This window comes from Channa argus, chromosome 12, assembly GCF_033026475.1.
Source record: "Channa argus isolate prfri chromosome 12, Channa argus male v1.0, whole genome shotgun sequence".
NCBI lineage: Eukaryota > Metazoa > Chordata > Actinopteri > Anabantiformes > Channidae > Channa > Channa argus.
In genome coordinates this window covers 2,703,414-2,729,043 of record NC_090208.1, presented here as the reverse complement: position 1 = coordinate 2,729,043, position 25,630 = coordinate 2,703,414, and the positions used below count along the sequence as shown (strand labels likewise).

At 39.9% G+C, this 25,630-nt stretch overlaps 3 protein-coding genes across 3 annotated transcripts; 1 reads left to right on the top strand and 2 right to left on the bottom strand.

Moving 5' to 3' along the window:
• Nucleotides 1-259: 259 nt before the first annotated feature.
• LOC137137034 (asialoglycoprotein receptor 1-like) lies at nt 260-4,660 on the bottom strand. Its single transcript, XM_067522897.1, has 9 exons — nt 4,507-4,660; nt 3,529-3,681; nt 3,327-3,434; nt 2,843-2,941; nt 2,343-2,408; nt 2,036-2,128; nt 1,789-1,943; nt 791-900; nt 260-700 (listed from the first exon to the last, which is right to left on the bottom strand). Exons 2-9 carry the CDS (start codon nt 3,581-3,583, stop codon nt 547-549), a joined length of 840 nt encoding a protein of 279 aa, XP_067378998.1. The 5' UTR covers nt 3,584-3,681; nt 4,507-4,660; the 3' UTR covers nt 260-546.
• Nucleotides 4,661-4,977: 317 nt separating this feature from the next.
• Nucleotides 4,978-9,181, bottom strand: cyb5d1 (cytochrome b5 domain containing 1). The gene is made up of 4 exons (XM_067522928.1): nt 8,156-9,181; nt 7,735-7,811; nt 6,617-6,835; nt 4,978-6,520 (listed from the first exon to the last, which is right to left on the bottom strand). Exons 1-4 carry the CDS (start codon nt 8,274-8,276, stop codon nt 6,290-6,292), a joined length of 648 nt encoding a protein of 215 aa, XP_067379029.1. The 5' UTR covers nt 8,277-9,181; the 3' UTR covers nt 4,978-6,289.
• A 57-nt stretch (nt 9,182-9,238) lies between these two features.
• Nucleotides 9,239-25,259, top strand: plod3 (procollagen-lysine, 2-oxoglutarate 5-dioxygenase 3). Its single transcript, XM_067522843.1, has 19 exons — nt 9,239-9,677; nt 12,882-12,973; nt 13,673-13,809; nt 14,870-15,033; nt 15,725-15,837; nt 15,933-15,996; nt 16,245-16,342; nt 17,147-17,248; nt 17,333-17,464; nt 17,547-17,668; nt 20,387-20,491; nt 21,710-21,835; nt 21,917-22,058; nt 22,826-22,939; nt 23,024-23,095; nt 23,361-23,465; nt 23,558-23,704; nt 23,795-23,920; nt 24,003-25,259. Exons 1-19 carry the CDS (start codon nt 9,593-9,595, stop codon nt 24,156-24,158), a joined length of 2,202 nt encoding a protein of 733 aa, XP_067378944.1. The 5' UTR covers nt 9,239-9,592; the 3' UTR covers nt 24,159-25,259.
• Nucleotides 25,260-25,630: the final 371 nt, after the last annotated feature.

Sequence of the window (25,630 nt, the reverse complement as noted above, 5' to 3'; positions counted from 1 at the left end):
AAATTGTAGCTGTACTTTAAAATGGAAGGAGCATCATGGACACATTGTGAGAAAATGGGCTCCTCATCAGTAGATACACTGAGAAACTACGATGAAAAACAACATGAAACACTTACAAACAACACTGCTGCATTTTCGGTCTGTGTGAGTTTACTTTGCTTCTTTTTGTGCTAACATTTTATCATTTTGTCACCATTTTGCATTTTTTTTCCTGGTTATTCTCCGTCGTTGTGAAGTAGTAAAAGTAACAAAAGTCCTGTTGTTGTACACGTGCAGTGAATATTTTATTATTGCTGGTAGTACTTTACAATTCTGTTTCATATTTATCACACAGATACACATCTTGATATAGCCAGAATTAACTCACAGTACTTTGTCTTTACCACATCATTACCTCCTATTACCTTGTGATTCATGATTTGTACCATAATGCTCTTATTGCCAGCAGCTCATCACTTCGAGCTGGAGGAGTGTTCCCATTATTTTGAGGTGTTTGATGAGTGGACACTGATATAAGGTGGAGCCAGGAGGGTGTGGGCAGCTCGTTTAGCCGCGCAGGCTGTGTTTCTGACAGATGTAGCGCAGCTGTTTGGAGCAGTGCATGTCGTTAAGGCGTCCGCTGCTGTGAAGTTGAGCACAGTCTTCGTTCCCGTGGAGACCGTGACCAGTCCAACTGTCGGGTTGACCGGGCATCCACCGCCTGGACACAAACACATTTAAAAAAACAAAACTCTTAAAAGAGTTACCGTAATTATTGGTTCTGATAGATGTCATTTAGCTCTGACTCTACCTGCGTTCTATGATGTATGGTGTCTGGTTCACCCACTCCCACCTCCCAGTTCTCCCATCAGTGAGACCAACCCAGAATGGATTAGGCATGGTATGGTGGGTCACAAAGTCCTGCACAGACAGACACACTGTATAATGAAGTTACATTTTCCAGTAGTACAACCATTCCTACTCACATTCACACCTATGGCCAATTTAGAGTCGCCAATTATTCTAACATGCATGTCTTTGAACTGGGGAAGGAAACCGCAGTACCTGGGGGAAACCCACACAAGCACGGAGTGAACATACAAACTCCAAACAGAAAGGCCGCAGAAGGCCAGGGATTTGAACCAGGGACCTTCTAGCTGTGAGGTGGCAGCGCTAAGCACTCAACCAACATGCTTGTGATCAAATCATTATTTCCCGTTAGCTAATGGTAGATCAGAACTGTAGTACTGTATAAGGTACAAAGAAAAGTTCAGTTAAAAGGTTTCTGTGCAGTTATTTTTTTGTTTTCTGAATTTCTGGTTTTTTTGAGACATGATTAATTTATGTGGTGTTGTAATCTACTACAAATCAGTCCAATATTATGAATCACAGATGAGTATTTAAAAGCTTTACAATATCACTGATATAGGAGGTGCCAAAATTAAGGTCACATATACCGTAGTGGACGTGTGAGCATCCAAAGCAGGAAGACGTGTTTTAAACCCTTTAACAGGTAAAAATCACATCAGTCAATCAAGCACCAGTCATTATTCCGTAGTATTTTATGCCATATGACTGTCGCTGCCTCCTCCATCTCTCTGCTTATCTTTTGCCCTGTCTTGACTTAAAAGACTAGCAGATCATTTTATTAATGCTGCTTTATTTCTACAAATTGGAAACTGCATATTTTAATGAATTGTAGTTTGTGTTGTTACAAATGTGATAAAACATTCAGTTTTATGCAGATGACACCATTGTTTATGTAACCAACATTGTTACAGACCAGTGCTAAAGGACAGAGCGTCTCACCCACTCCTCGTTGGTGGTGAGTATCACCAGATGAGATCCCTCTTTTTCGCACCAGTCTTTAGAGCCGTTCCAGGACAGAGACAAACTGCTGAAGTAGTAACAGCTAGAGCCAAAAAGATCCCAATTAAAAGGACAACAGCCACCTGTGGCTGAACCTGAGAGAGAGACAGTGAGACAGCTGTAAACATCTGTTTGTCTGTGAATATATGGTGCACCTTTAAAAAATGTATATGAACTGTGTATGTACTGTTTTTTATGAAGTGTTCAAGGGAACATTTGAGTGAAGCGATGCTCTTGCTGAGTGAGTCCACCACCGACAGCTGCTTCAATGCCTCTGACACTGAGCACACAAGGACATGTAAATACTTAGCACAGTATAAAGGATTTATATAAACATACATATATATATATATAAAATACTAAATTTAATTTACAGAATGAAGTTAGGAACAATACAGCTTATGATGTAATGTCATTGTGTGTATATAAAAATGACAGTACAGTATAAATATAAGTAGTTTTACTGAAAAGCAGTGTTTAGCAGTCAGACAGACCTGATGTCAGCTGGTCCTTGTTGTTTTCTACAATAAACTTCAGCTTCTGAACTTCTTTGGCTGTTTCTGGAACAGAAGGAGAAGCAAAACATTATGTTAGGATTTTAGCCACGTTAGCGGTGCATTTTTTTTTTTATAAAGAGTTAAACATCTTGACAGCTGTAGGATTGAAAACAGATGTTCATGTTCCACTCAGGATGTAATAGTATTAATCGTATTATCTCTAATATTAACATACACTGCACACAAACATTAGTGTGATGCTCTGTTAAACCAGAATCACTTCAATTACTGTAAATTGGTTCTTAGTTTGGAATGTAAAATATTTGACAGCGTGAGATCTTCATTTGAAAATACATTTGAAAAGTTAAAACCAAACTGTTTAAACTCACACAAACTCACACAATCAAGATTCAAAGCACTTTATTAATCTCAGCTATAGTGTGTGTGTGTGTGTGTGTGTGTGTGTGTGTGTGTGTGTGTGTGTGTGTGTGTGTTACCTTGAGCCTGCTGCAGGGAGGCGTTCAGTGATTGGATGACATTGCTCAGGTTGGAATTACTTTGCTCCACAGACCAAAGCCGATTTGACATCTTCGTGTCTGATAGAACACACACAGAGTTCAACAGGTACAGTACATATGTTATTATTACTTAAAAACTAGCCGTCAGGCGACTTAGCTATTAGTATTTTATCTGTTACTTTCATTTTGGCGGTTTAAATTTAGCCAATCATATGATTTAAAAATTCAAAAATTTATTTTTTGAATTTCAGTTATTGCTAAACGTTACTATGTGACTACGTTACTGTGTGACTTGATTTATATGTGAATTTTATCTGCTGTTCCATAATAATTTAAAAAGTAAGGTTAAAATGTTTTTATAAATAATATAGACATCAGGCTCGTTCAGCATGTGTGAGTGTCCGTGTGTGTGTGTGTGTGTGTGTGTGTGTGTGTGTGTGTGTGTGTATGTGAGGCTTCTCACTGCTGGCTCCTACTGCTATGATCAGGACCAGAATCACTACAGCTCCCAGAGCAGGAAACAACCAGTGTCTGAACTTGGAAACACCACTGAGTGACACAGGTGGAAAGTCTGACAGAGAAACAGTTAATCCGATCAGTACATCACACTCAGGGTGAATGTTGGCGTAAAGGTAAAAGTAAAAACCACTAAATCAAATAGTTACCTTTGATCCACAGGGCACGGCGATCTTCTTCCCTTTCATATTGGTAGTCGTCCATTATGGCAGTGTCTCGCTTTCCTCCTTTAAGATGAAGACAGTCTGTCTAAGAACTCACACTCTGGCTGCCTGGACACCAAAATGCGAATCTATCCACCTCTGAAGTGATGATTATTAGAAGAGTATTATAAATTAATACAGATATGTCCAAACATAATTGGACAATGAAAGTATTTTCAGCATTTTGGCTCTGTAAACCATTTTAAATGCCACAATAAAGATGTGCAGTGTAGCTTCTCAGCTTTGAGTCAGGGAATTTGATCCAAATTGCTAAATGAAGTGTGAAAGAATTACAGCCAATTTGGTTTGTAGATGCCAATGTTGGAGACATAAAGATTTCTGTATAAATAGATACATTTGAAGGAGGAATGGGGAATATGAGCACAAAAAACTATTATTTAAGTGCTGACTTTTTCCATCAAAATTGTGATAATAAACCCAAAAAATGGAAAAAAAGAAAAAATACGGAAGCTTTCAGTTGGTTATTGACTTTGTCAACCAGCACAATTGTTTTCCCGGGTTTATTGGCTTCTGGCTACAACGGATTATAAATGCAGATGTCACAGATTAAATGAAGTCTATGAGGGAATAACACACATTGGGCAGCCGCTAAATATTTTTTAGCCCCTAAAACATTATATAAATTTGTTTTGTAATTCTGTAATTCTTTGTTATATAAATTTGTAATCCTGTTCCTATGATATTGTATAAAATACAAGTTTGTAACAATAATGTCTGCAGCTATGGTTATTTATTTATTTCAAGAGAACAGCAAGAAATTCAGATATTACTAGAAGAAATTGCCTGTTACTCTCCCAGAATCTCTACCAAACAAAAGTTAGAACTGACTGCACAAATGCCTTAATATGACACTAAGATAATAAATTATTTCAGTATTTTAAGAAATAAAACAAAGTTCCTCACCTTATTAAAAAGTCCCTGTACAAAAACATCCAGGAGGAGAAAAAAAGAAACTGAACTGAAAAGGTCGTTTTCACTGGTTTAGTCTAGTTGATACCCCCTCCCCACCTTTCCTTACCACAAAACGTGCTGTCTAAAAGTGTTGAGCCATCATTTCAGAAATACATCTGGCTCCAGTTCAGTATTTCATAACATTTCTCAAATGTTTAGGATGCTTTTCAGTGAATCAGGGAACTTCCCTTTTATTCTGAAATGTTTTTCAGAAAAGGAAACTGATCCTTGGTCGACACTTCCCTAAATTAGGGCATGTCAACAAAAAGATTAAAACCTGTGTGAATAGTAATTCAGGGCTTTTAACTGTTATCACAAAATAAAAATAGCTATTGTGTTAAACAGTGAAGTTTGTCTTGGAGGTTTGTTAGCACAATATCGGTCAAATTCATAAACGGGAAACATGCTTTGAGTTATAAGAAATGCATTTAAGTGAGAAATTTCAACACTGTGCTCGAATTGCAAAAGTTATCCCATGACCGTGTAGAAGAGCTCACACACGCATGAAAAGTGTTTTGTAACACAGGCCTTGAAGGATTCACCACAATACACAAAGTACTGTCCAGCCTCAGAATCAAAGGCTGCAATTGACACCACTGCTTAATTGGAAAATAGTGAACGACTTGTGTATCACAGTGTAACTGTCACTGTTTTACTGTATATATATGTTTTCTGTTGTCCTTTGTCAGATTGTTTCCTTTGGGATGAACGTAGCCCACCTGCTTCCTGTTTGTCAGCCCAGGTTTGGATCTTCTGTCCAGTACCTTCAGACTCTGGCTGGTTCTGCTGTCACACACGATTCGTGACAAAGGTGACTATGAAGACTAGTGTTTTGGTTTTTGTCTCTGTGTTATTCCACTGAGTCACTGCTTAAGTTCAATCACAAATACAGGTCAGAATAGGATTTATTGTGGAGACTGTCAACATTTCTCAGTGTTCAATCATGAAGTCCTCGTTCTAAATTCATGCTACCTGTCTGTACATCATACACTTATGCTGATTACACACCTGTAACTACACAAACACACACGAGTAGTGGATGTAGTTCAACTATTTACAAGTTTTGTTACCTTTAATCATCAGACTTTCTCTAATTTTCAGAGTGATAGAAACACTCTGGGTTAAAATAGATGTGGGTTCATCCTTGTTGTCAGACCCAGAGGGACGGTGGGATCAGTTAGTTTCCCGTTTTATTGCTTTGCTTTTACTTATAGATTCATTTTGCTTTAGTTTTTATATTTTGACAAATGCGTTTAATGTTACTGAAAATTACTTTGAGCTGTTTCCACATATTTTTCTGATATATATATTATGTTTCATTAAACTGAAAATCATAGCACGAGACCTTGTGAACATTGCAGTATTGTGTTAATGAACCAGACCAATCATAGGCTAAACTTGGTTTGGTGAAATGAAACAACTTGCACTTGTCCAAACAGTCTTAGATGTGTGTTTCACTCTCTGTCCACACACAACACCCCATCAGTTCCCATGTGGTCATGTTGTGTTATCCTGCCTCAATAAAACTCTGACTGATGACATTTCTAACTCCAGTCTCAATATGTACTCAGAATTACAGTAAAAAACAGTTGAGGACTGGGTTATAGGTTGTCCAAGTTATACTAAGCGGCTGTTAGCTTAGCATAGAGTTAGCATTTCTGACATCTTCTGTGTGATGACATTAAAACACGTGCAGACAATCAGAAAAGAGCTATCTGAGTAAAGATTTATGAGGTCATCCCTCTGTGAGGTCATCGTTGAAATGGAGGAGGATGGCAGGGGTGAACAGGTCTCGGTCCAACATCAGCTGGTCCAGCTCGAGGTCGTCGTCCGGGACGTTGTTCTCGCTGAGCGTCCGGCTCATGTCCAGATTGGCTCCATCGTGTTTCCACGTATAGCTGCAGGCGTGAGAGTTGTAGTGCAGGTAACGATGGAGAATTTCATCCAGAGTTTCCTCTGAACACACCTGAATTAGCAGAGCCACAGAATCAGGTCTCAGGGACAAACGACTCAAACTACAAAGCGCACCTGGTGAAGGTGAGGTGTGGCGTGAGAACCTCACCTCCATTCGCTGCTCCTGTGACGTCAACGTGTTGATGACTCTTATCCACCTGGTTTTAGCCGACAGCAGTCCCACCTCATAGCGTTTGTCCCTCCACCAGGGCTCACCAATGTTGCTGGCCCAGTCGGAGCGGGGACCAGAGGGGGGGACGTGCACGAAGCGTCCCCTAGGGGTGTAGTACCTCACACAGTTAGTCTGTGGGTCCACATATTTCTGGACCTGAGGACAGATACATACAGGTAAATCTAGGGCTGAGAGGTAACTAAGTACTTTAAAGAAATTGTTATGCGCTTTTTTTACAATTTTAAAGTGCTTTTAATTAGTCAAACTGAAGCTTCAGTCTTGTGCAACTCTGCCTACGTGTCCAAAGTCACTGTAATAACTCAACAGCTGGAGTCACTGGTTCTTTTCCAGATAAAGATTTAAAGGATGCCTTCACCGATTTGAACTTGCTTCTTATGGTTCTAGTTTGGGTAGTACATGTACGTAAATGCCATGAACCTTCCCATTGACTTGCCCATATCAAAATATCTCTCTACTTTTAGCTGAAAAATACCTCCAGATACATGAGTTCAGATTAAGTTATCCTGTTATTCACCAACCTGATTTTCCAGAGTCCCCAGATGACATCATCTAAACTCCTAATAATAAAAATGGTTTCCAGGTGATGTCATCTGGAGGAGTTTTTCAGCTAGAATTAGAGAAATATTTTGATATATGTAAGTCAGAGGGAAGTTTAAAAGCATTAATGTACATCTACACCCTAAAATAAAAAAATACACAGACGCTGCACTTTTACACATGAAAACGTGTACATTTACCTAAAGTTCCTGTAAACAATAAATAAAAATATTATATTTAGGCTGCATTCAAAGTCTGAATGTTAAGCTATTAGATAAGTTGGAAATCTCAGTGGGATTTTGAATGTGGTTTTCACAAGATCCAGGACCAGGGCATTGAGTCATGTCTAAGCCATGACCTACAAACCTTCAGCCCTAAAATGATGACAGTCTCAGCTCTACAATGCAGTTCTACACAGTTCAGGTTTTTTACATTCTGACATGTTTAAAGTGCTTAGAACGAATCATGGCTGTGCTTCAGAGGGTTTTAGTGCTCACGTCTTTGGTCTTAGGGTCAAACCAACTGCTGATGTCCTTCCCTGCAAACTCCAGGATGGGTAACAGCAGAACATCACCTGCAAACCCAACAAAATACTTTGGTAAAAGCCCTGCATTTGTTTCAAGAGACATTTATACTGCAATAGAGTTGTCCACGTTAACACTGAGGATAATATTCTTGGAATATTATTACAAAAAACTTGAGCTCATGTTATCATCATAATCTGTTCTAATAGTGTTAAAATACTATTAGTCAGAAATAACTTATAACCATATTTCAGGTGCACTAGAATTATCTAGTGGAGTAAAATATTTCCCCTTTTCACTTTGTGTTGTTCCACCAACTCTGATATTGATGCGAAAATGTAAAATATGCCATATTTTGAACGAGAGGTTTGGTCCAACTAGGGTCGTTGCTCACCTTTGTACTCGCTCATCAGGGGGGTCAGGTCGCACACTTTGCCCAGAAACGAGACCCACAGGTCGTCAGCGGTGTTGTGAGCCGCAACCTCGGCGGGAGTGAAATACTTCGGTCGTCTCATCACTTACCGACACCTAATTCACGTTATGCACACAAATAACCGCGTTTGATCGATGAAAGAGAAGCTAAACGATCAACCTACGGCGTTGCCATGTTACTGTGGCAACAAGAAACGAAGGGGAGGTGCTGATGACGTCAGATGAATTCCAAAACTTATTTATCAGTTATTGCATTTACATTTAGTCCTTTAGCAGATCAGAACATTGTTTACGTTTAATGAGATGCACGTGCAAGAAGGAGAAAACAAAATGAAAATTGTGTTGTTTTTTTTTTATCTGAAGAATCCAAAGTCGATTTTAGTGTACGAGAACAGGGTGGGGAAATGTTCTCTTCTTAAATTAATTATTATTTATAGTCTCTTCCTGTATGATTTTTAAACAATGTATATACTTGCTAAAGTCAGTTATAAAAAAAGAGAATATTACAACAGATTTTACTTAATACAGGGAGTTATTTTGAACAATAAATAATCAACGGTAGATTCCTTGTGTAATGTTTTAACCACAGTAAATAAAGTTTATTAACATAAACACTAAGAGCAGCTAAAACTTTTAGCTCCATAACTGACTCTCAAATATAAAATTATTAATATTAAAAAAATAATAATATTAAATAAAAACTGCAGTAAATGTTTTACTTGGTGACTATTACAACATTTGTTACTGTTTTCATATTTTTACAAACCAAAGAATCCACTTATTATTCGAAAACTATAATTTATCCATAACGACATAAGAACATTATTAAACGTTTTCTCCTTCTAACACTTTTGGGCAATTTCCCTTATTTTCCTTCTAAGGTGTTGTACATTTTTATTTAAGTAAAGGATTTCTTCCTCCAGGAGTGGGAGGTGACAGTCATCATTTACAGATACGTAAGCATAATTAATATTGTCTCTGTGTTCACATGTGTCCATGTCTGTCTCTATTTCGCTCTGGAATGTTTCAGACGTGGCAAAGATTGGCTTTCTCCACTTATCACGAAGTTTCTGGACCTCGGGGCTACGGGACCCGCACGTCTCCAGTTGTCCGCTTCTGATTGGTTCTGCTGATGAGCGCTGGTCGCTGATTGGTCTCTGACCACATCAATCACTATTCTGGCTGTTTTCAATGGTCGATGCAATGAAAAAGGGCGGAGTACCTTTTTTTTCCTTCTCATTTTCTGTATGCATCTTTGTGATCGACAAGCTGAGTTGGAGTATCGCGAGACTTCCACATCGCTTGGGATCCAGAGAGGAAACTGATGGAGTGAAAACGGTAGAGAGGAAAGAGAAGGATAAAGTTACTGTTTCAACTAAACATTATTAAAAAGGCAAACATGTCCTCCTGTCGTCTTTTTTACTTCCTGGTCCTCGCCTTCCTCCAGAGCTCCGTGGACGCCGAACAGCGGAGTCTCTCTCCAGGTAAGGCCGCCACTGAGGGTCCATTGCCCGGCCAGGCGGACCACCTTGACCCGATGGAGCTGCGCTGCTTTGGTTCTGTTTGCTAAATATTGCTTATTTCACTGCAATTTACAGTAACATCATTCAACGGAGACAGAAAAAATAAGAGATACGATATTAGCCACGAGTTTACTGCGTTTTATTTGGTTATTAAATCTGGTAAAATCAACTTTAGACCTTCAACTTCCTAACTTGTTTCATTAGCCTGCAGGCTAATTAGCATTAATTTAATAATCCATTAGTCAGCGGATTACGATTGATGATCAATTGACCAGATTATTAGTATGTAGCTATTTTTATATTTCAACAGTGACTTCATTTTGAGGACTAAAGTTATATTACTGAAAATGCTATGTACTGTTTATTGCCCAAAACAGCAAACATGACTTTCAGAAAATGTTCACTAACAAAAAATGAATCAATAAGATAATATTAAATATGATTGATAAGTTACACTGATGGACTTATAGTCTACTACATCAGTGTTAGTGGGGCGCCACTCGCTTTATGCCATTTGGGGCAGCTGAGGATTGGTTCTCTGTTCCATCCTCTGCTTCGTCCTATCCATTTGTCAAAGGGTCCGTTCCTCGGTGTGTGAGTGTGTGTGTGTAAATGGGTGAATGAGAAGCTAAGAACTTCGGGTACCAGCGAGGTAGAATAGTGCTACATAAGTGCAGACCATTGACCATTTCCTAACAGCAGATACCACTTCAAACTGCTGTGGCTCAGCTGTAAGCCACAGAACATTGTCTCACCATTCTCTCCTTTTGATATTTATGCAGTCTTTGTATCTGGGGAATGTGTAGTTGTGGGTTTATGTGGAAAACTTAATTTACAGTGTTTGCAAACTATTCTTGTTTTTTTTTTTTTTTTTACATCCCAGTAACTAACACAATGTGTCAAAGACACATAGACACACATGGATTAACATAGATCATGATTATCCACTTTTCCTATATGTACTGTGGTTTAGTATTCATTCACATTGGGTAGTAATTAAACCCTCTGCATTTGCTTTCACAGGAATCAGTTGGGATTTTCTCTAGCTGTTATAATTCATTACCAGGGATTCACTCATAGAGCTACAAATGTCTGGGCCATGTACAGCTGCCCATTCATTGTACACAGCTCTCCTGCTGAGTACCACCCACCCTACACTTCAGGTGCAACAGGAGCCCAGCTGCTCACTGAGAATTCAATAAAAACGCCCTGATGCAGTTTATTAACCTTGTATTTAAGCACCTGCAGTCTTCTATTGACAGTATTCAGTCTCGGTTGGTACAAATCAAGTTAATGCTAAATGCTAGTAAGACAAAGAGAAGAAAGTTCCAGCAGCCCTCCCTGTTATTATCACCTTACAGAAGTTACCCATTGGGTTTGTTACGTCATATAAACATCCTGGCATAATAATTTGATTAAAATCGAGCTTTTGAGTCAGATCTGTTTTAAGAACAGATCTTTTTTTCATTTAATGCCTGGAATTGGCTGGTCGCTGCCACCTTCTTGGCTTTTTCCAGACTCTGGTGATATTGTGATGCCTTCGTCAGCTCTTACACATGCTGGACACTGTCTACCTGAGAACTCTGACATTCATTACCGGTAGTAAATCTCTCACTCACCATTGTACTCTATGCTCTCTGGTCAATTGGCCATCGTTAGGCATCTGCAGGCTGTTACATCGGTGCACATTTATTTATAAATTCTTTCTGCTTGTCATGTTTTATGACACGTAAACAATATCATACGTACTGGGCTTGGCAGGAAGGCTTTTGGCTCTTTCTATAAGTACTTGCTCCTGTTTCTAATGATTTATCTGCTACTCTCATGTTAAGGATGTTTTATATTTTTACTTCGCTTTTTGATATCACTTTTTGATACTGATATCAATTTTTGATATTGTAGAATTTTTTTTCATATTGTGTATTTGATGAACCTTTATTGATTGTAATGCTTTTTCAGTGTGAAACAGGTCTCTCTTGAAAATGAGACCTTGGTTCTCAATGAGATTTACCTGTATAGATAAAGAAATAATAAAATAAAAATAAAGCCAGGCATAAGCCATCAAAATCCATAGCTGTTGAATTATATGTATTTAATGTTAATTCTGTCTGAAAAACAGATTTAAAAAGGTTGAACAAATTCTTGTAGATGTATAGTAAAGATAGCGTGTTTCTTGTTAAGGTGCAGTGAAAGTCAGGTCAGCTGTGTGTATGTTTAAACAGCTGTGTGTATGTTGTCGGGGGTTTTATGACACTTGAACAGCACAATAGGGAGCAGATGCTCCTAAACACTCTTTAGGCTGTGCCCAATTCTCCTCCCTATTCACTCATTCTTTACTTCCTAACAATGACTTATTGGCCAATGTAGCGATGACAAAATGCATGAAATAGAATATTTCAGCGTGTGGGAAAGAAAAAAAGAAAAGAAGCTCATGTTCACCAGTTTCAGGCTGGATGCTTATTTTGTTGAACAAATAAATAGCGACTTTTATATAAAATGATCAGACTTCATTACTAAATTGAAAATAAGTAAAATGCTGCTTGCTTGGTTGCAGCTTCCATCGTGTTTCATAATTTACATTTTCTGTGTCACTAAAGTGAGTGTGTGGGATTGTGAATGATGCTTTTGAGTGCTTTCTTGCTTTTTATCAAATTATCACTGATTAATCAGTGTCTTTTTACCCCGTGTCCATAACCAGGTGGAAAACCTGTGCTGAGAGTTTATTATACAGCACACAAGTGTTTCATGGTGGCAGCTAGGAACATATACTGAGATATTCAGGGGACTTTATTATGCAGTTCCTCCACTCGACTACAGTCAGTGAGTCTATTTTGGACACAGAGGGACTCTGTGACTCCCTGTCTCCTCCCCCTCACCTCTGTTACCGCTCCATGGAATTTAGGAGGAATTTCACTTTTCTAAATTCCTTGGAAGCCTGGAGGCAGAGAACAGTCATGAGGGTTTTTTAACATGTCAGTTCCCAGATTCCGGTTTGTGAACAACCACCAACATGGGCTGTAGTGTTGGTGGTTGTGGAACCGAGTGCATGGCACAAAATAAAAGTCTCAGCAAGTTGAAACTGGAAACAGAAAAAAGCCAAAAACAGGTTTAGAAAAAGCCAACACATTGGACTCAATGATTAACTCCATCTTTGTGCATTTGCAGAAAATCTGCTGGTGATCACTGCGGCAACAGAGGAGACAGATGGTTTCCAACGCTTCATGAGGACGGCTAGAGAGCTCAACTACACTGTGAAGGTAATGCACAAATACACAATCAGTGCATTTACATGGACCTAAGTAATCAGGTTAAAGTCGACTGTCTCTGGAAAGCTGATTTATTTAAACAGAAAAGCTGGCTGCTGAAATCGGGGTAGGAGATTAGAGAAACCTTGTTTTCCCAGGCAGATTTCTGTCGTAGAACGCTGGTTGCTCTGTCATGTATACGCATAGCCAGGTTTCTAATGCAGCTGCAGACTGTAAGCTGCACGCAGCTGAGTGAAAAGAAGAAATGATTTCCAATAACCAGGTTTCTTAAGTGCATGTAAACACCGCTCAACGATTACCCGAGGAAGCTGATTTCTCTGAGTGCCACCGTTACTTAAGTGCATTTAAACCCAGTCATTGACACTTTTGCAATGCACAGTACGGTTTGACTAGACTCCACTGCACTTGGTTTTGTGCACCATCATGTGATGACCCTCGTACCTATCTGTTGGTTAGTACTGCCATAAATAGGTCAGTAGAGGAGCACTACCCCTCTGTCAAATGTAAATGAGTTAAACAAAAATACAGTAATTTGTTCTAACCATCATAGCAGGCCGAGCACATACCTCACAAGATGGGGCCCCCGTCCAACAACAGTTACAACAGTGTGACATATATTCACATTCTCTGTTAGAGGTCTTCACAGTGAGATGCTGCTGATGATAATGATGTCAATGATGTTGGGTGCAGGTGCTCGGTCTGGGCGAGGAGTGGAAGGGCGGAGACGTGGCTCGGACGGTAGGTGGAGGTCAGAAGGTGAGATGGCTGAAGAAGGAGCTGCTTAAATACTCTGAGGAGAAGGACCTGGTCATCATGTTTGTAGACAGGTAACACACCTGCCCTTGTGTGGCTCTGGTTCTCTTTATCACTGTTCTTTTCAAATAGAAACTTGACTCATCTGTCCTACTTTTACGCACACGCAGGTTTGTTACTGCTTGTTGTGCACTAAACCCACTCACCTGTTCAGTAGATTTAGTGCTTGGAGCCTGACAGACAAAGCCCAGGGCAAAAGATCTGGTTGCTTTGAGCTATCAGATTTTGTGCTTTGAGCAACCAGATCTACAGTGATAAGTTGAATGGGCAGCACTGTGAGCACTGTGGTAACCCTGGTTACTGTGAAGCCTTGTATACAGGAAGTACACTGCTGGACTAATGTTAACTAAGATACATCAGTTTAAAACAGTCTCTGACCATAACTGATATTTCTCCTGTAGCTGGTGTTTGGCCAGCGGGTGGAGACCAGGGGAAGATAGATGTAAGCAGCTAAATATGGACATTCACATATCCCGCTTCTCCACAGCAGAAGCAAGAGACCCCCGTGTTTCCTGATTTAGGTTTTAATGAACACTTTTTAGTTCACTACAGAGGGCGTAGAGCTGCTGCTGCGGTCTGTTATTACACTCCTGAAGTCACTGAGGTTTCCCTGAAAACCCCAGACCAGGTCTCATTCTGTCTTCCTGTAGTCTGTCATACATATAGCTGTAACCAACCTATATTTTCAAATAATACCAATCAAAAATCCCAAAAATTGAAATCCAGCTTTTTAAGGATGCAATTATTATTTTTCAGTGTTGAGGATGTAAATGTTATGTTGTCAAGGTGACATCTACAAATGTTTTGTTTTTTGCAAAAATTGACCGGATTATTGGGAAATAAAACAAAAGAGAAATAGACAATGATCACATTTGCGAATCAGAAAACAGAGTATTCATTGTTTTTGCTCAAAATAAGGATTTTTCAAGCTCTGCTGATGGTACATTATTAAGTCTAAAGCTGAAATAAGCAGGACACTAAAGCGCAAAGATATATAGACTGAAAACAAGTGACCACAGTTTATTGCTGTTCTTCATGAATTCCAGCATCACTTCTCTCTCTGTCTGTGTGCAGTTATGATGTGATCTTTGCTTCGGGGCCCGTGGAATTACTTTCCAAGTTTTCTCGTCTGGGACACAAAGTGGTTTTCTCAGCCGAGGGATTCTGCTGGCCCGACCAGAGACTGGCCTCCAAATACCCAGTGGTGAACTCTGGGAAACGCTACCTCAACTCAGGAGGTAAGAGATGGAAACCAAGCAGCAGCTACAGCTACAAATATATCTTTACCTGGGTCATTCACTAAAAAAATTATGACGTTATTTCTTTTATGTTTTACAAAACGTTAAGTGGAAATTTCGAGGAAATAAATGTTGAACAGTGCCCTTTAAGACTGGCTGTAGCTCAGCTGGTAGAACTGTCCACAAACTAATTTACTATTAGAAGATTAGTACTAAGCACATGTTCTAAAAATTACAAAACATACTACTGCTCCACAAAGCAAACTAAATCTTTTAAACACTGTTGAATTTGATGCTGTTTACAGCATCTGTTCAAAGAGCAGTGTTACTATAGAGACAGAAACAGCAGCAGGTAACGGTGGGGCTGATTGTAATCATCAATATAAAATATCAGCATTTATTAATCAGTTTTATTTGTTGCTGAATATCTACAAAAGTGGAATATAACTAAAAATAGCATGATTTGAAAAGATTCCAGTAACTGTATTTAAGTATAGTACTTGAGTACTGATTCTTAGTTGCGTACTACTTCTGGTGTTATACATTACAGACTTGTCAACCCAATGCATGCTGGGAATGGTGGTTTACATTCAGTCATTTGGCAGATGAGTGAGTCACAAAGCAAGCAGTAAAGCTAAGTCAGGCAGAGTTTTTATACTTAAAAAAATAATAAGATACCTGTGTGTTTCAGGCTTTATCGGCTTCGCTTCAGAGCTCAGTGCCATCGTACAGCAGTGGAAGTACAAAGACAATGACGACGACCAGCTTTTCTACACCAAGATTTACCTGAACAAGACACAGAGGGTACGTGAGCTCCACATATGCTGCAACACCCATGGAAAAAAATGTTTAAAAAGGCAGAAAGGGGATTTTTATCACTTAAACTTTTTTCTCCTCAGACTAAGTTCAACATGACCCTGGACCACCGCTCCCAAATCTTCCAAAATCTAAACGGAGCTGTTGGTGAGAAACATTATTTTTTTATTGATTCAGAAACAGAAAGAGCTGTGTTCCACTACAGGACCATGTTGAGCTTGTGCCATTTAATGTAGTTTAGCTGTGGGACAGAGAATAATGCAAGTGCTGCTGTCATAGATTTCCCATATGTACATGTTCAGTACTCAGAGAACAGTGAGTAGACGTACAGTTTCAGGAGTTGACCCCCTGCCGTGGAACTGGCAGGAACTGAATTGAATGTCTTTGTCTGTCAGATGAAGTCGTCTTGAAGTTCGAGAGGGCAAAGGTCAGAGCGAGGAACGTTGCCTATGACACACTTCCTGTTGTGATCCATGGCAATGGACCCACAAAGGTAACCTTCCCCCCCAATGAGACCATGTGATAGTCCGATGTCACCAGGACACCCTGGTGCTACCAAATGTGAATGTTTACAGTGTGTCCATAAGAGTGAGGCCCTTTGCTGCAGTTGAGCTAGTTTCTGAGGGTTTGTCTGTGGTGGACATTTAGTTTATGCCACAGTGAAACAGACAATAGTTTGGTTGTAAATTACAGCTCAGAAGGAAACTGCAGAGAAAGCTGTAATTAGCTTAGAGGTACTGACAGATTCACTGTATAAGCAGAGAAACCGAGCTGGTGTCCACATACTTATTTACTGTGATATGTAAAAAACTCAATGCACATGAACATTTTCATTTTAAAAACAGCAGACAATAAATTTACTAAAGGCAAAAAAATCTAATTACTACACACACACAGCTAATGGAGATTGGATTAGAGTATTTTAGTCCTGTTAAAGATCCTATATTATGTCCCCTTTTAATAAGTTACAGGTCTCAGAGGTCTTGTAAATATTTTCATTATTTCCCACCTGAAATACCACAGGGAACCCGAGAATGCATGTTCAGGTGCCTTCACTAGGTTGTCGGTTTTTCCTGGGTACTGTCTGGGCTGAGCCACAGGAGGGACTATGTAAATGACTCTGTTTGTCCCTCAATAAAGGAAGATGCACGGAGGAAACTGGAACATGTTTGGTAGACCTCCAGATTACACAGAGTGTAGTGATGGCTGGAACACGGATATAGATATAGGATTATTTAGAGTTAAAAAAGTCAAACTACATATGATCCGAATTTAAGTGAAACATTTGTCTCTGCAGCTGCAGTTGAACTACCTGGCTAATTACGTCCCCACAGCGTGGACCTATGAGAACCAATGTGGGATCTGTGACGATGACCTGCTGTTCTTAAACGACGTACCTGTACGTACACTCACCTGATGGCACTAAATTCTCCAGATTCATTTCAGACCGTTTCATCAGGACATTTTAACTGTGTATTTGCAGGATGAGGAGATGCCTCTGGTCTACGTAGCTGTGTTCATTGAACACCCAACTCCCTTCATGGAGGAGTTCCTGGAGCGACTGACCACACTCAACTACCCCACAGCCAGGATCCGCCTCTTCATCCACAACAATGTACGATGCAAACATCAAAAGAAACATCATGAACTAAAATCTCCACTGCTTTATTCTAATGCGTTATCTACTTGTGATACAGGTCGTGTACCACGAGCGTCACATTCAGAAGTTCTGGGATCGTCACAGATCTCTGTTCCCTGGTGCTGTGCTGGTTGGGCCAGAGGAGAACCTGCAGGGTGGCAAGGCCAGAACCATGGCTGTGTGAGTGCAGAGCCATCACACAACTATGAATAACATGTTTCTGCTACTGAGAAAAAATATAGTTTACATCACAATAGACCAAAACAAATCTTAATATATAGCTTTTTGGTTAGACAAATATCCACCTTAAAGACTTGAAAATGTCACCTCTTAAATTATGTTTTACAGATTACTGATGGTAATTCATTAATCAAAGAAAATGATAAGGTCATTGATAGTTCAATATATTGTTATCTTCTTCTTTTCCTTTGGGCTGTTCCCTTTCAGGAGTCTCCACAGTGAATCATGTGCCTCCATCTAACTCTGTCCTCTGCATCCTCTTCACTCACACCAACTAACTTCATGTCCTCTCTCACTACATCCATAAATCTCCTCTTTGGTCTTCCTCTAGACCTCCTGCCTGGCAGCTCCAACCTCAGCATCCTTCTACCGATATATTCACAGTTTCTCCTCTGAACATGTCAAAACCATCTCAATCTGGCCTCTCTGACTTTATCTCCAAAACATCTAACATGAGCTGTCCCTCTGATGTACTCATTCCTGATCCTGTCCATCCTCGTCACTCCCAAAGAGAACCTCAACATCTTAAGCTCTGCTACCTCCAGCTCTGCCTCCTGTCTTTTCTTCATTCCTCTGTTTTCCAGAGCAGACCTCCACCTCTCTAGATTTTCCTCCACCTGCTCCCTGCTCTCACTACAAATCACAATGTCATCTGCAAACATCATAGTCCATGGAGATTCCTGTCTAACCTCATCTGTCAGCCTGTCCATCACCAGAGCAAACAAGAAGGGCCTCAGAGCTGATCCTTGATGCAGACCCACCTCCACCTTGAACTCCTCTGTCACACCTACAGCACCTCACCACAGTCTTACAGCTCTCATACATGTCCTGCACCACTCTAACATACTTCTCTGCCGCTCCAGACGTCCTCATACAATACCACAGCTCCTCTCTCTGCACCCTGTCATACGCTTTTTCTAAATCTACAAAGACACAATGTAACTCCCTCTGAACTAGGTTTGTCATCAGGACCAACTGCCTTTCCACTCTTCATCCTCTTCAACGCCCTCCTCACTTCACTCTTACTAATCTTTGCTACTTCCTGCTCCACACCAGTCACCTCTTCTACTCTTCGTTCCCTTTCATTTTCCTCATTCATCAACTCTTCAAAGTACTCCTTCCATCTTCCCATCACACTCCTGGCACCTGTCAATACATTTCCATCCTTATCTTTAATCACACTAACCTGCTGCACATCCTTCCCATCTCTATCTCTTTGTCTGGACAACCTGTACAAACCCACCTCTCCCTCTTTAGTGTCCAACCTAGCATACTAGTCCTCATATGCTCTTTGTTTGGCCTTTGCCACCTCTACCTTCACCTTACGCTGCATCTCCCTGTACTCCTGTCTACTCTCTTCAGTCCTCTCAGTGTCCCACTTCTTCTTAGCTAACCTCTTTCTCTGTATACACTCCTGAACTTCCTCGTTCCACCACCAAGTCTCCTTGTCCACTTTCCTCTTTCCAGATGACACACCGAGTACCCTCCTACCTGTCTCCCTGATCACATTAGCTGTAGTGGTCCAGTCATCTGGAAGCACCTCCAAACCACCCAGAGTCTGTCTCAGCTCCTCCTTGAAAACTACAAAACATTCTTCCTTTTTCAACTTCCACCACTTCATCCTCTTCTCTGCCTTTGTCCTCTTCATCTTCCTCACCACCAGCATCATTTTACACACCACCATCTTGTGTTGTCTGGCTACACTGTCCCCTACCAACACTTTACAGTCACTGATCTCTTTCAGATTACAGCGTCTACACAAGATGTCGTCCACCTGAGTGTTTCTACCTCCGCTCTTGTACGTCACCCTATGTTCCTGCCTCTTCTGGAAGAAATTGTTCACTACAGCCATTTCCATCCTCTTTGCAAAGTCTACCACCATCTGACCTTCTGTGTTCCTGTCCTGAAGACCAAACCTGCCCATCACATTCTCATCACCTCTGTTCCCTTCACCTACATGCCCATTGAAATCTGTACCAATCACCACTCTCTCACCTCTGGGGATGCTCTGCATCACTTCATCTAACTCACTCCAGAATTTCTCCTTCTCTTCTAACTCACATCCTACCTGTGGTTCATAACCACTCACAACATTGAACATCACACATTCAATTTCCAGCTTCAGACTCATCAACCTGTCTGATACTCTAATCACCTCTAGAACATTCCTCACCAACTCCTCTTTCAGTATAACTCCTACTCCATTTCTCTTCCTATCTGACCCATGGTAGAACAACTTGAACCCTGCTCCTAAGCTTTTGTATAACCGAATGATCGAATATACAAAACAGTCATTTAGTATAACCGTGTCTGTAATGTCTGTGCTGTTCTCAAAACCCTCTACATACAGTATGCAGGACATTAGCAGCACTGTACAAACCATTTAAAGACAGAAATGAGGCAGGACAAAGCTTTGCAGCAAGTTAAACTTCTTTTGTGGCCTGACTGTTGGCTTACTGCTGTTGACTCAAGTGAAAGTGCAAATTGAATGTAGTCCAGAATGATTGGATATCAAAGGGCCAGGTGCCATGTCCCTTTTATCCCTTTTATACCTTTACGGAGTCTTTATAAGACAATGTAAAAAAGTATTGGAACACATCTAATACTTGCAGTATAGTTTATATTTGTCTGTGTGTGTGTGTGTGTGTGCCCATGCAGCGAGGCGTGTAAAAAGGATCTAGAGTGTGATTACTACTTCAGCATCGACTCCGATGTGGCTTTGACAAACCCAGACACACTGAGGATACTAATCGAGGAAAATAGGTATGTACACTTTGATACCTTCCTATATACCCTATAATAAGTACATGGCAGTAAGGGGTACTGGCATGTACTTGCAGGGTTATTTAGCCCTATATATAAATAAAAACATCCTAATTCGTTCATTTAAGTCCCATATAATGCTAGTTTTTTTATATATACCTGCGATATTGTTAGTATAATTTGTGTATCCTAACTAGTACATGCTACTACTTTTTTATATTTGCATAACTCATAAGTTCACATAGTTCTTCTTTCTGGACCATAGATTCTAACAAGTAAACAGTAGTGAATGCATTCTGATTTTTATATTATACATCCATCAGCAAATACATCAACACATACATGCTAGTCCCTTACTGTATTGCCATATATATACCTAACGGCACACAGCATACTTTTTATGCATTTTTATCTAATCAAGTTATTCTAGTACCTTACTGCATGTCTTACATTGTATGTCCATATTTGAACAATTTTAGAAATCCTAAGAATTACACAATTATACACGTATTAATTACATGAGAAGCCTTCTATACTACACTATACTGTATTTGTACCTTTTACTGTATATACTGTTCATTCTAAAAAAAATACATCCTAACAATGACAGTAGTACTCTTCTATTTTGGCAACATCCTAAAAAAGTACACACCTAGTACACATTTAGAAACCTGAAAACACTAGGTGTTATGACAAACTTGCTCTTCACTAAATGTGCACAAAATGGTGCCTTCGTGTAGCCTGTGTTAATACACAAGATACAATTCCATGTATTGCCAATAATGCCAATAATGGAAAAGTTTGTCAAAAGCTACCTGCATCTGCATACCAGCCTTTATTTTTTTTTATGTTGTTGAAAAGTGGAGGTTCATGAGGAAGAAATGCTGTCACTGGTTAGCGATGTTTAGCCTGAGTCTGCCATCTTGTGGCAACACTTTTAAATCCTCCAGACATACAGAAATGATGTGAAGAATGTGCACGTTTGGGTAAATAGTTAGTATATCTTGACCCTAACAAGTACAGGGTTATTATCCCAGGTGGTACCAAACTACTAGTACTTGCTGTATCACTGTACACTTTACCTCTTTGTACCGAAGCACAAACTGTTCTTGTTGCATATTAATATTTATGCTGCACTTTAAGTTCACAGTCACAACAGACCCTTTGTGTACATGTTTGGCTATTTTAGCTTGATGAGAAATTCTGCGTCTCTCTCAGGTCTGTAATAGCTCCCATGTTGTCCAAACATGGGAAGCTTTGGAGTAACTTCTGGGGGGCTCTGAGTCCGGAAGGATACTACTCCAGATCTGAGGACTACATTGAGATCGTCCAGGCAAAGAGGATGTGAGTGCACATTTGTGTTTCATTTACATTTATAAACCAAAGGTTTGATGAGGTAATGACTGTGTGTGTGTTTGCGCACAGTGGTGTCTGGAATGTGCCGTACATTACTCAGGCCTACCTGATCAAAGGCAGCATGCTGCGGACCAAACTGTCCCAGGTGAGCCTGTACATGGACGAGGGGATGGACCCTGACATGGTGTTCTGCAGGAGCATCAGAGACCAGGTAACTTAACACCTGCTCACCTTTAAACTGCAGGTATTCTGTTTTTTTCTTTTTGAACTATTGTTTCTGTAAAAATATTCAGGGACTTTTGATTTGAATAAGTGATAGAAATTATTATTTTTTATTTCAGAAGGAGACATGTAGAGGACTGTGGCAGACATGTGATTCATTCATGAGACAATGTTGCTTTTTTGTTGTTTACTAGACACATTTGTTTTTGATGTTTATTCTCTAAGAGCTGAAGCCAGATTGGTTTGTTTGGGATTATAGGTTTGATAATGGTTTGTGTTGTTCCCCCCACAATTATACCAAAAGGATAATAGATAACATAAAAGTGATAAATAAACTAGAACTAGCTGCTTCTAAAGTTTTTGGTGCAAGTTTCGGGTTTTTAACGCACTGTTTTTCTTTAACGTTTCCTCCTTCTGTGGCACAATACAACCTTTGATTTCATGTTGACTACGTTACTGATGAAGTGATTGCCTATCAAAGGCTTAGTAAACACATTTCAACAACGTGATAATATCTCATGCATGGACACACATCCATTTGTTACATGATCTGCCTTTACTAACCAAATGCCAACTCAGAACGTTTGGCATCTAGTGGAGGTTACGACTCTGAAAGCAGCTTCTACACAAAGTGATCTTAAAAGCACAGAAATGACACACACAAATATACAAATAACTTCTCATGTAATCTCTACATAAGCTGTCAGTTGTTTCAAACCATTTTCTACCTCACATCTTAAAACTCTGTTTCCACAGGGAGTTTTCATGTTTGTGTCAAACCGAGATGAGTTTGGTCGTCTATTGGCATCGTCCAACTTCAACACGTCCAGGCTGCATCCGGACATGTGGCAGATTTTCGACAACCCTGTGGTCAGCAAAACACTAAACACACAAACTGTATGAAGACATTGTAAACTTAGTGAAAGCGTAGTCTGAGGTTGTCTGTGTTTGTAGGACTGGAAGGAGAAGTACATTCATGAGAACTACTCCAAGATCTTTGAAGATGAGAAGAACTTTGTGGAGCAGGTAACACAACACAACAAATGAAAGAGTTTCTATTACAGACTTGTTTAAAAACGTACAGTATTGATGGGAAACAGTGTTTGTTGAAAGCTTCTGAAATAATTTAAATAACTCATTTTACCTAAACACACCAAGAAACACACTGATTAGAAACCTTCTGTTCCAGCGCTGATGTGTAGTTATTAGTGATGGTATAAGAATTTGTGTCTGACTGAAAGTTCAGACACAACCAGATTTGATTTGATTTGGTTTGATGACTCTCTTCCAGCCCTGTCCAGATGTCTACTGGTTTCCAGCTTTCTCAGATAAGATGTGCGATCAACTGGTGGAGACCATGGAGGACTACGGCGAGTGGTCAGGAGGCAAACACACGGTAACTAGTTAGTAAACTATGGAACTGTGTCAGACACAGACCTCAGAAACACGAGTTACATAGGGAGTTTTATGTCCTTGCTGTGTGTTCAGGACGAGCGTTTGGCCGGTGGTTACGAAAATGTCCCGACTGTGGACATCCACATGAACCAGATCGGCTTTGAGAAAGAGTGGCTCAAATTCCTGAAAGAGTACATCGTCCCTGTCACTGAAAAACTCTACCCCGGATATTACCCCAGGGTAAACTCCACAAACCATATTATTAAGTCGAGTTCAGACATTTGGTTTGGTCTATCGTGAATGTTTGAATTTGTTTTTGTATGTGTGCAGGCCCAGGCCATCATGAACTTTGTGGTGCGTTACCGTCCTGATGAGCAGCCATTTCTGCGACCGCATCACGATTCTTCCACCTTCACCATCAACATCGCCCTGAACAGGAAAAACATTGACTACGAGGTAAAAACACACACAGTAAACAGCCTGTACCAGAGTTCAAAAGGATTTTCTCCGTCTCACACTGTCTTTCCCCATGTGTCAGGGTGGAGGTTGCAGGTTTCTGCGCTACAACTGTAAGGTGGAGTCTCCGAGGAAGGGCTGGTCCTTCATGCACCCTGGCCGGCTGACACACTACCACGAGGGCTTGCCGGTGACCAAAGGGACCAGATATATCATGGTGTCCTTTGTAGACCCTTAGACTCTCTTGAATGTGTGTGTGCCTGCGTGTGAGAACCTTAGTCGACCTCATCATCACAGATCAAACAAGTTTGAACGGTGGAAAAGATGTGATGGCTGCATCGTCTCTGGACATTTCCCGACTTGACTGTTTTAGAGGTTTAAAATTTTTTTTTAAAAAAGACAATTTTACTTGTGATTGGATGTTCCACTTTACCTGTGTTCACAGCGGACGTACTCTTACCTGCAACTCAGAACGAGCTGTGGGTCACACGCATCATTTGAGCTCATCCTCACATCGGGTGAAACAGATTTTTCAAGGTGTGTTGCTTTCTTTAACCTTTATTTCCTTTCGGTTGTGCAAACGTGCCAAGAAGTGAGAAAAAACCCAGAGACTGTTTTTAAAGCTTTATGTGATTTTCTAGGTCAGAGTCTGTATCATCACCATGTAGCCTTATTTTTTAAACTACCTGAATCTATGCAAGCAGATAACATGATTAAATTGCTGTGCTGTCTTAGTGGTTGCCGTAGTAACTGTGATCCCAAAACAACACACTCTCCCAGGATTTTCTCATCTGTCATTTTTTGTAATTTGCTGTTATGGTTACTGTGGCAGCAAGCAGTGTTGCTGTGAATGATGAGAAATGGAATCGTATCACTCCATTCAAATAAAATAGCAAAAGAACAACGAGTGAGGAAAATAGAAGCATAAGATATAAACAAGCATTTTTTTTAAAAAAGCTCTGAATAAAATGTATTTTTATGCCGGTGAGTTGTGTAAACTGAGATGTAAACTGTTACAGGGAAAACACTAAAGGCCTTTTAAATTTTTTATGTTTTACTGTTTTTTGTTTAGTTTTTTTTAAATTTCCTGATTTCTTTACATTCTTTGTCTTTCTTCCATCTAGTTGAGTATTTGTCATCATCATGTCGTCTTTCTTGCGGGATTACTTCGTATTTAAATTTGTTTAGGTGTTTTTTAGTCTGAGGAACAATCCAACACTGTCTTTAATGCTCTGCCTATGTGTGTGTCCAGCACAAGGGATCAACTGTATCTGGCTTTTTACCAAGTTCATTAAATTATTTGTTAAGAGGTGAGATTAAATAAATAATTTTACAGTCACTGTGTTTGTATTGTCTGTTGGGGGAAGCGTGAATTTATTCTACAGCTTTATGCTGTTGTGGAGATTTCTTTTCTATTGAGTCATGGGATCATCACTCAGTAAACTCAGAGTTTACTCAGAGTTTACTCAGAGTTTACTCAGAGTTTACTCAGAGTTTACTGTGTCTAGGGAGCCGGAAAATACTCTTTAACTGATCGATAGCTCCAAGATACTAAACTCGTCTAAGATAAAAAATTTTAGCAACTGCAATCTTAAGAAGAGGAAATGCAGCAATTGTGCCTGTCTAGTAAGATTTATTTAGATTAAGCTAAACTGGCGATTACTTTCCTTGACAGCAAGGCGACGTTTCGACGTAGCATCCATATTTTAT

What these genes read in the sequence shown, in the direction of transcription:
- LOC137137034 (XM_067522897.1), bottom strand. Translation starts at nt 3,583, where the DNA reads ATGGACGACTACCAATATGAAAGGGAAGAAGATCGCCGTGCCCTGTGG. An exon ending in CATAGCAGTAGGAGCCAGCA is followed by an intron (nt 2,942 to 3,326) that starts GTGAGAAGCCTC and finishes GTGTTCTATCAG; the next exon opens with ACACGAAGATGTCAAATCGG. An exon ending in CTCCCTGCAGCAGGCTCAAG is followed by an intron (nt 2,409 to 2,842) that starts GTAACACACACA and finishes CTTCTGTTCCAG; the next exon opens with AAACAGCCAAAGAAGTTCAG.
- cyb5d1 (XM_067522928.1), bottom strand. Translation starts at nt 8,276, where the DNA reads ATGAGACGACCGAAGTATTTCACTCCCGCCGAGGTTGCGGCTCACAAC. An exon ending in TTGACCCTAAGACCAAAGAC is followed by an intron (nt 6,836 to 7,734) that starts GTGAGCACTAAA and finishes ATCTGTCCTCAG; the next exon opens with GTCCAGAAATATGTGGACCC. An exon ending in CACAGGAGCAGCGAATGGAG is followed by an intron (nt 6,521 to 6,616) that starts GTGAGGTTCTCA and finishes CTGCTAATTCAG; the next exon opens with GTGTGTTCAGAGGAAACTCT.
- plod3 (XM_067522843.1), top strand. Translation starts at nt 9,593, where the DNA reads ATGTCCTCCTGTCGTCTTTTTTACTTCCTGGTCCTCGCCTTCCTCCAG. An exon ending in TGTTCTTAAACGACGTACCT is followed by an intron (nt 17,249 to 17,332) that starts GTACGTACACTC and finishes GTGTATTTGCAG; the next exon opens with GATGAGGAGATGCCTCTGGT. An exon ending in ATACTAATCGAGGAAAATAG is followed by an intron (nt 20,492 to 21,709) that starts GTATGTACACTT and finishes CGTCTCTCTCAG; the next exon opens with GTCTGTAATAGCTCCCATGT.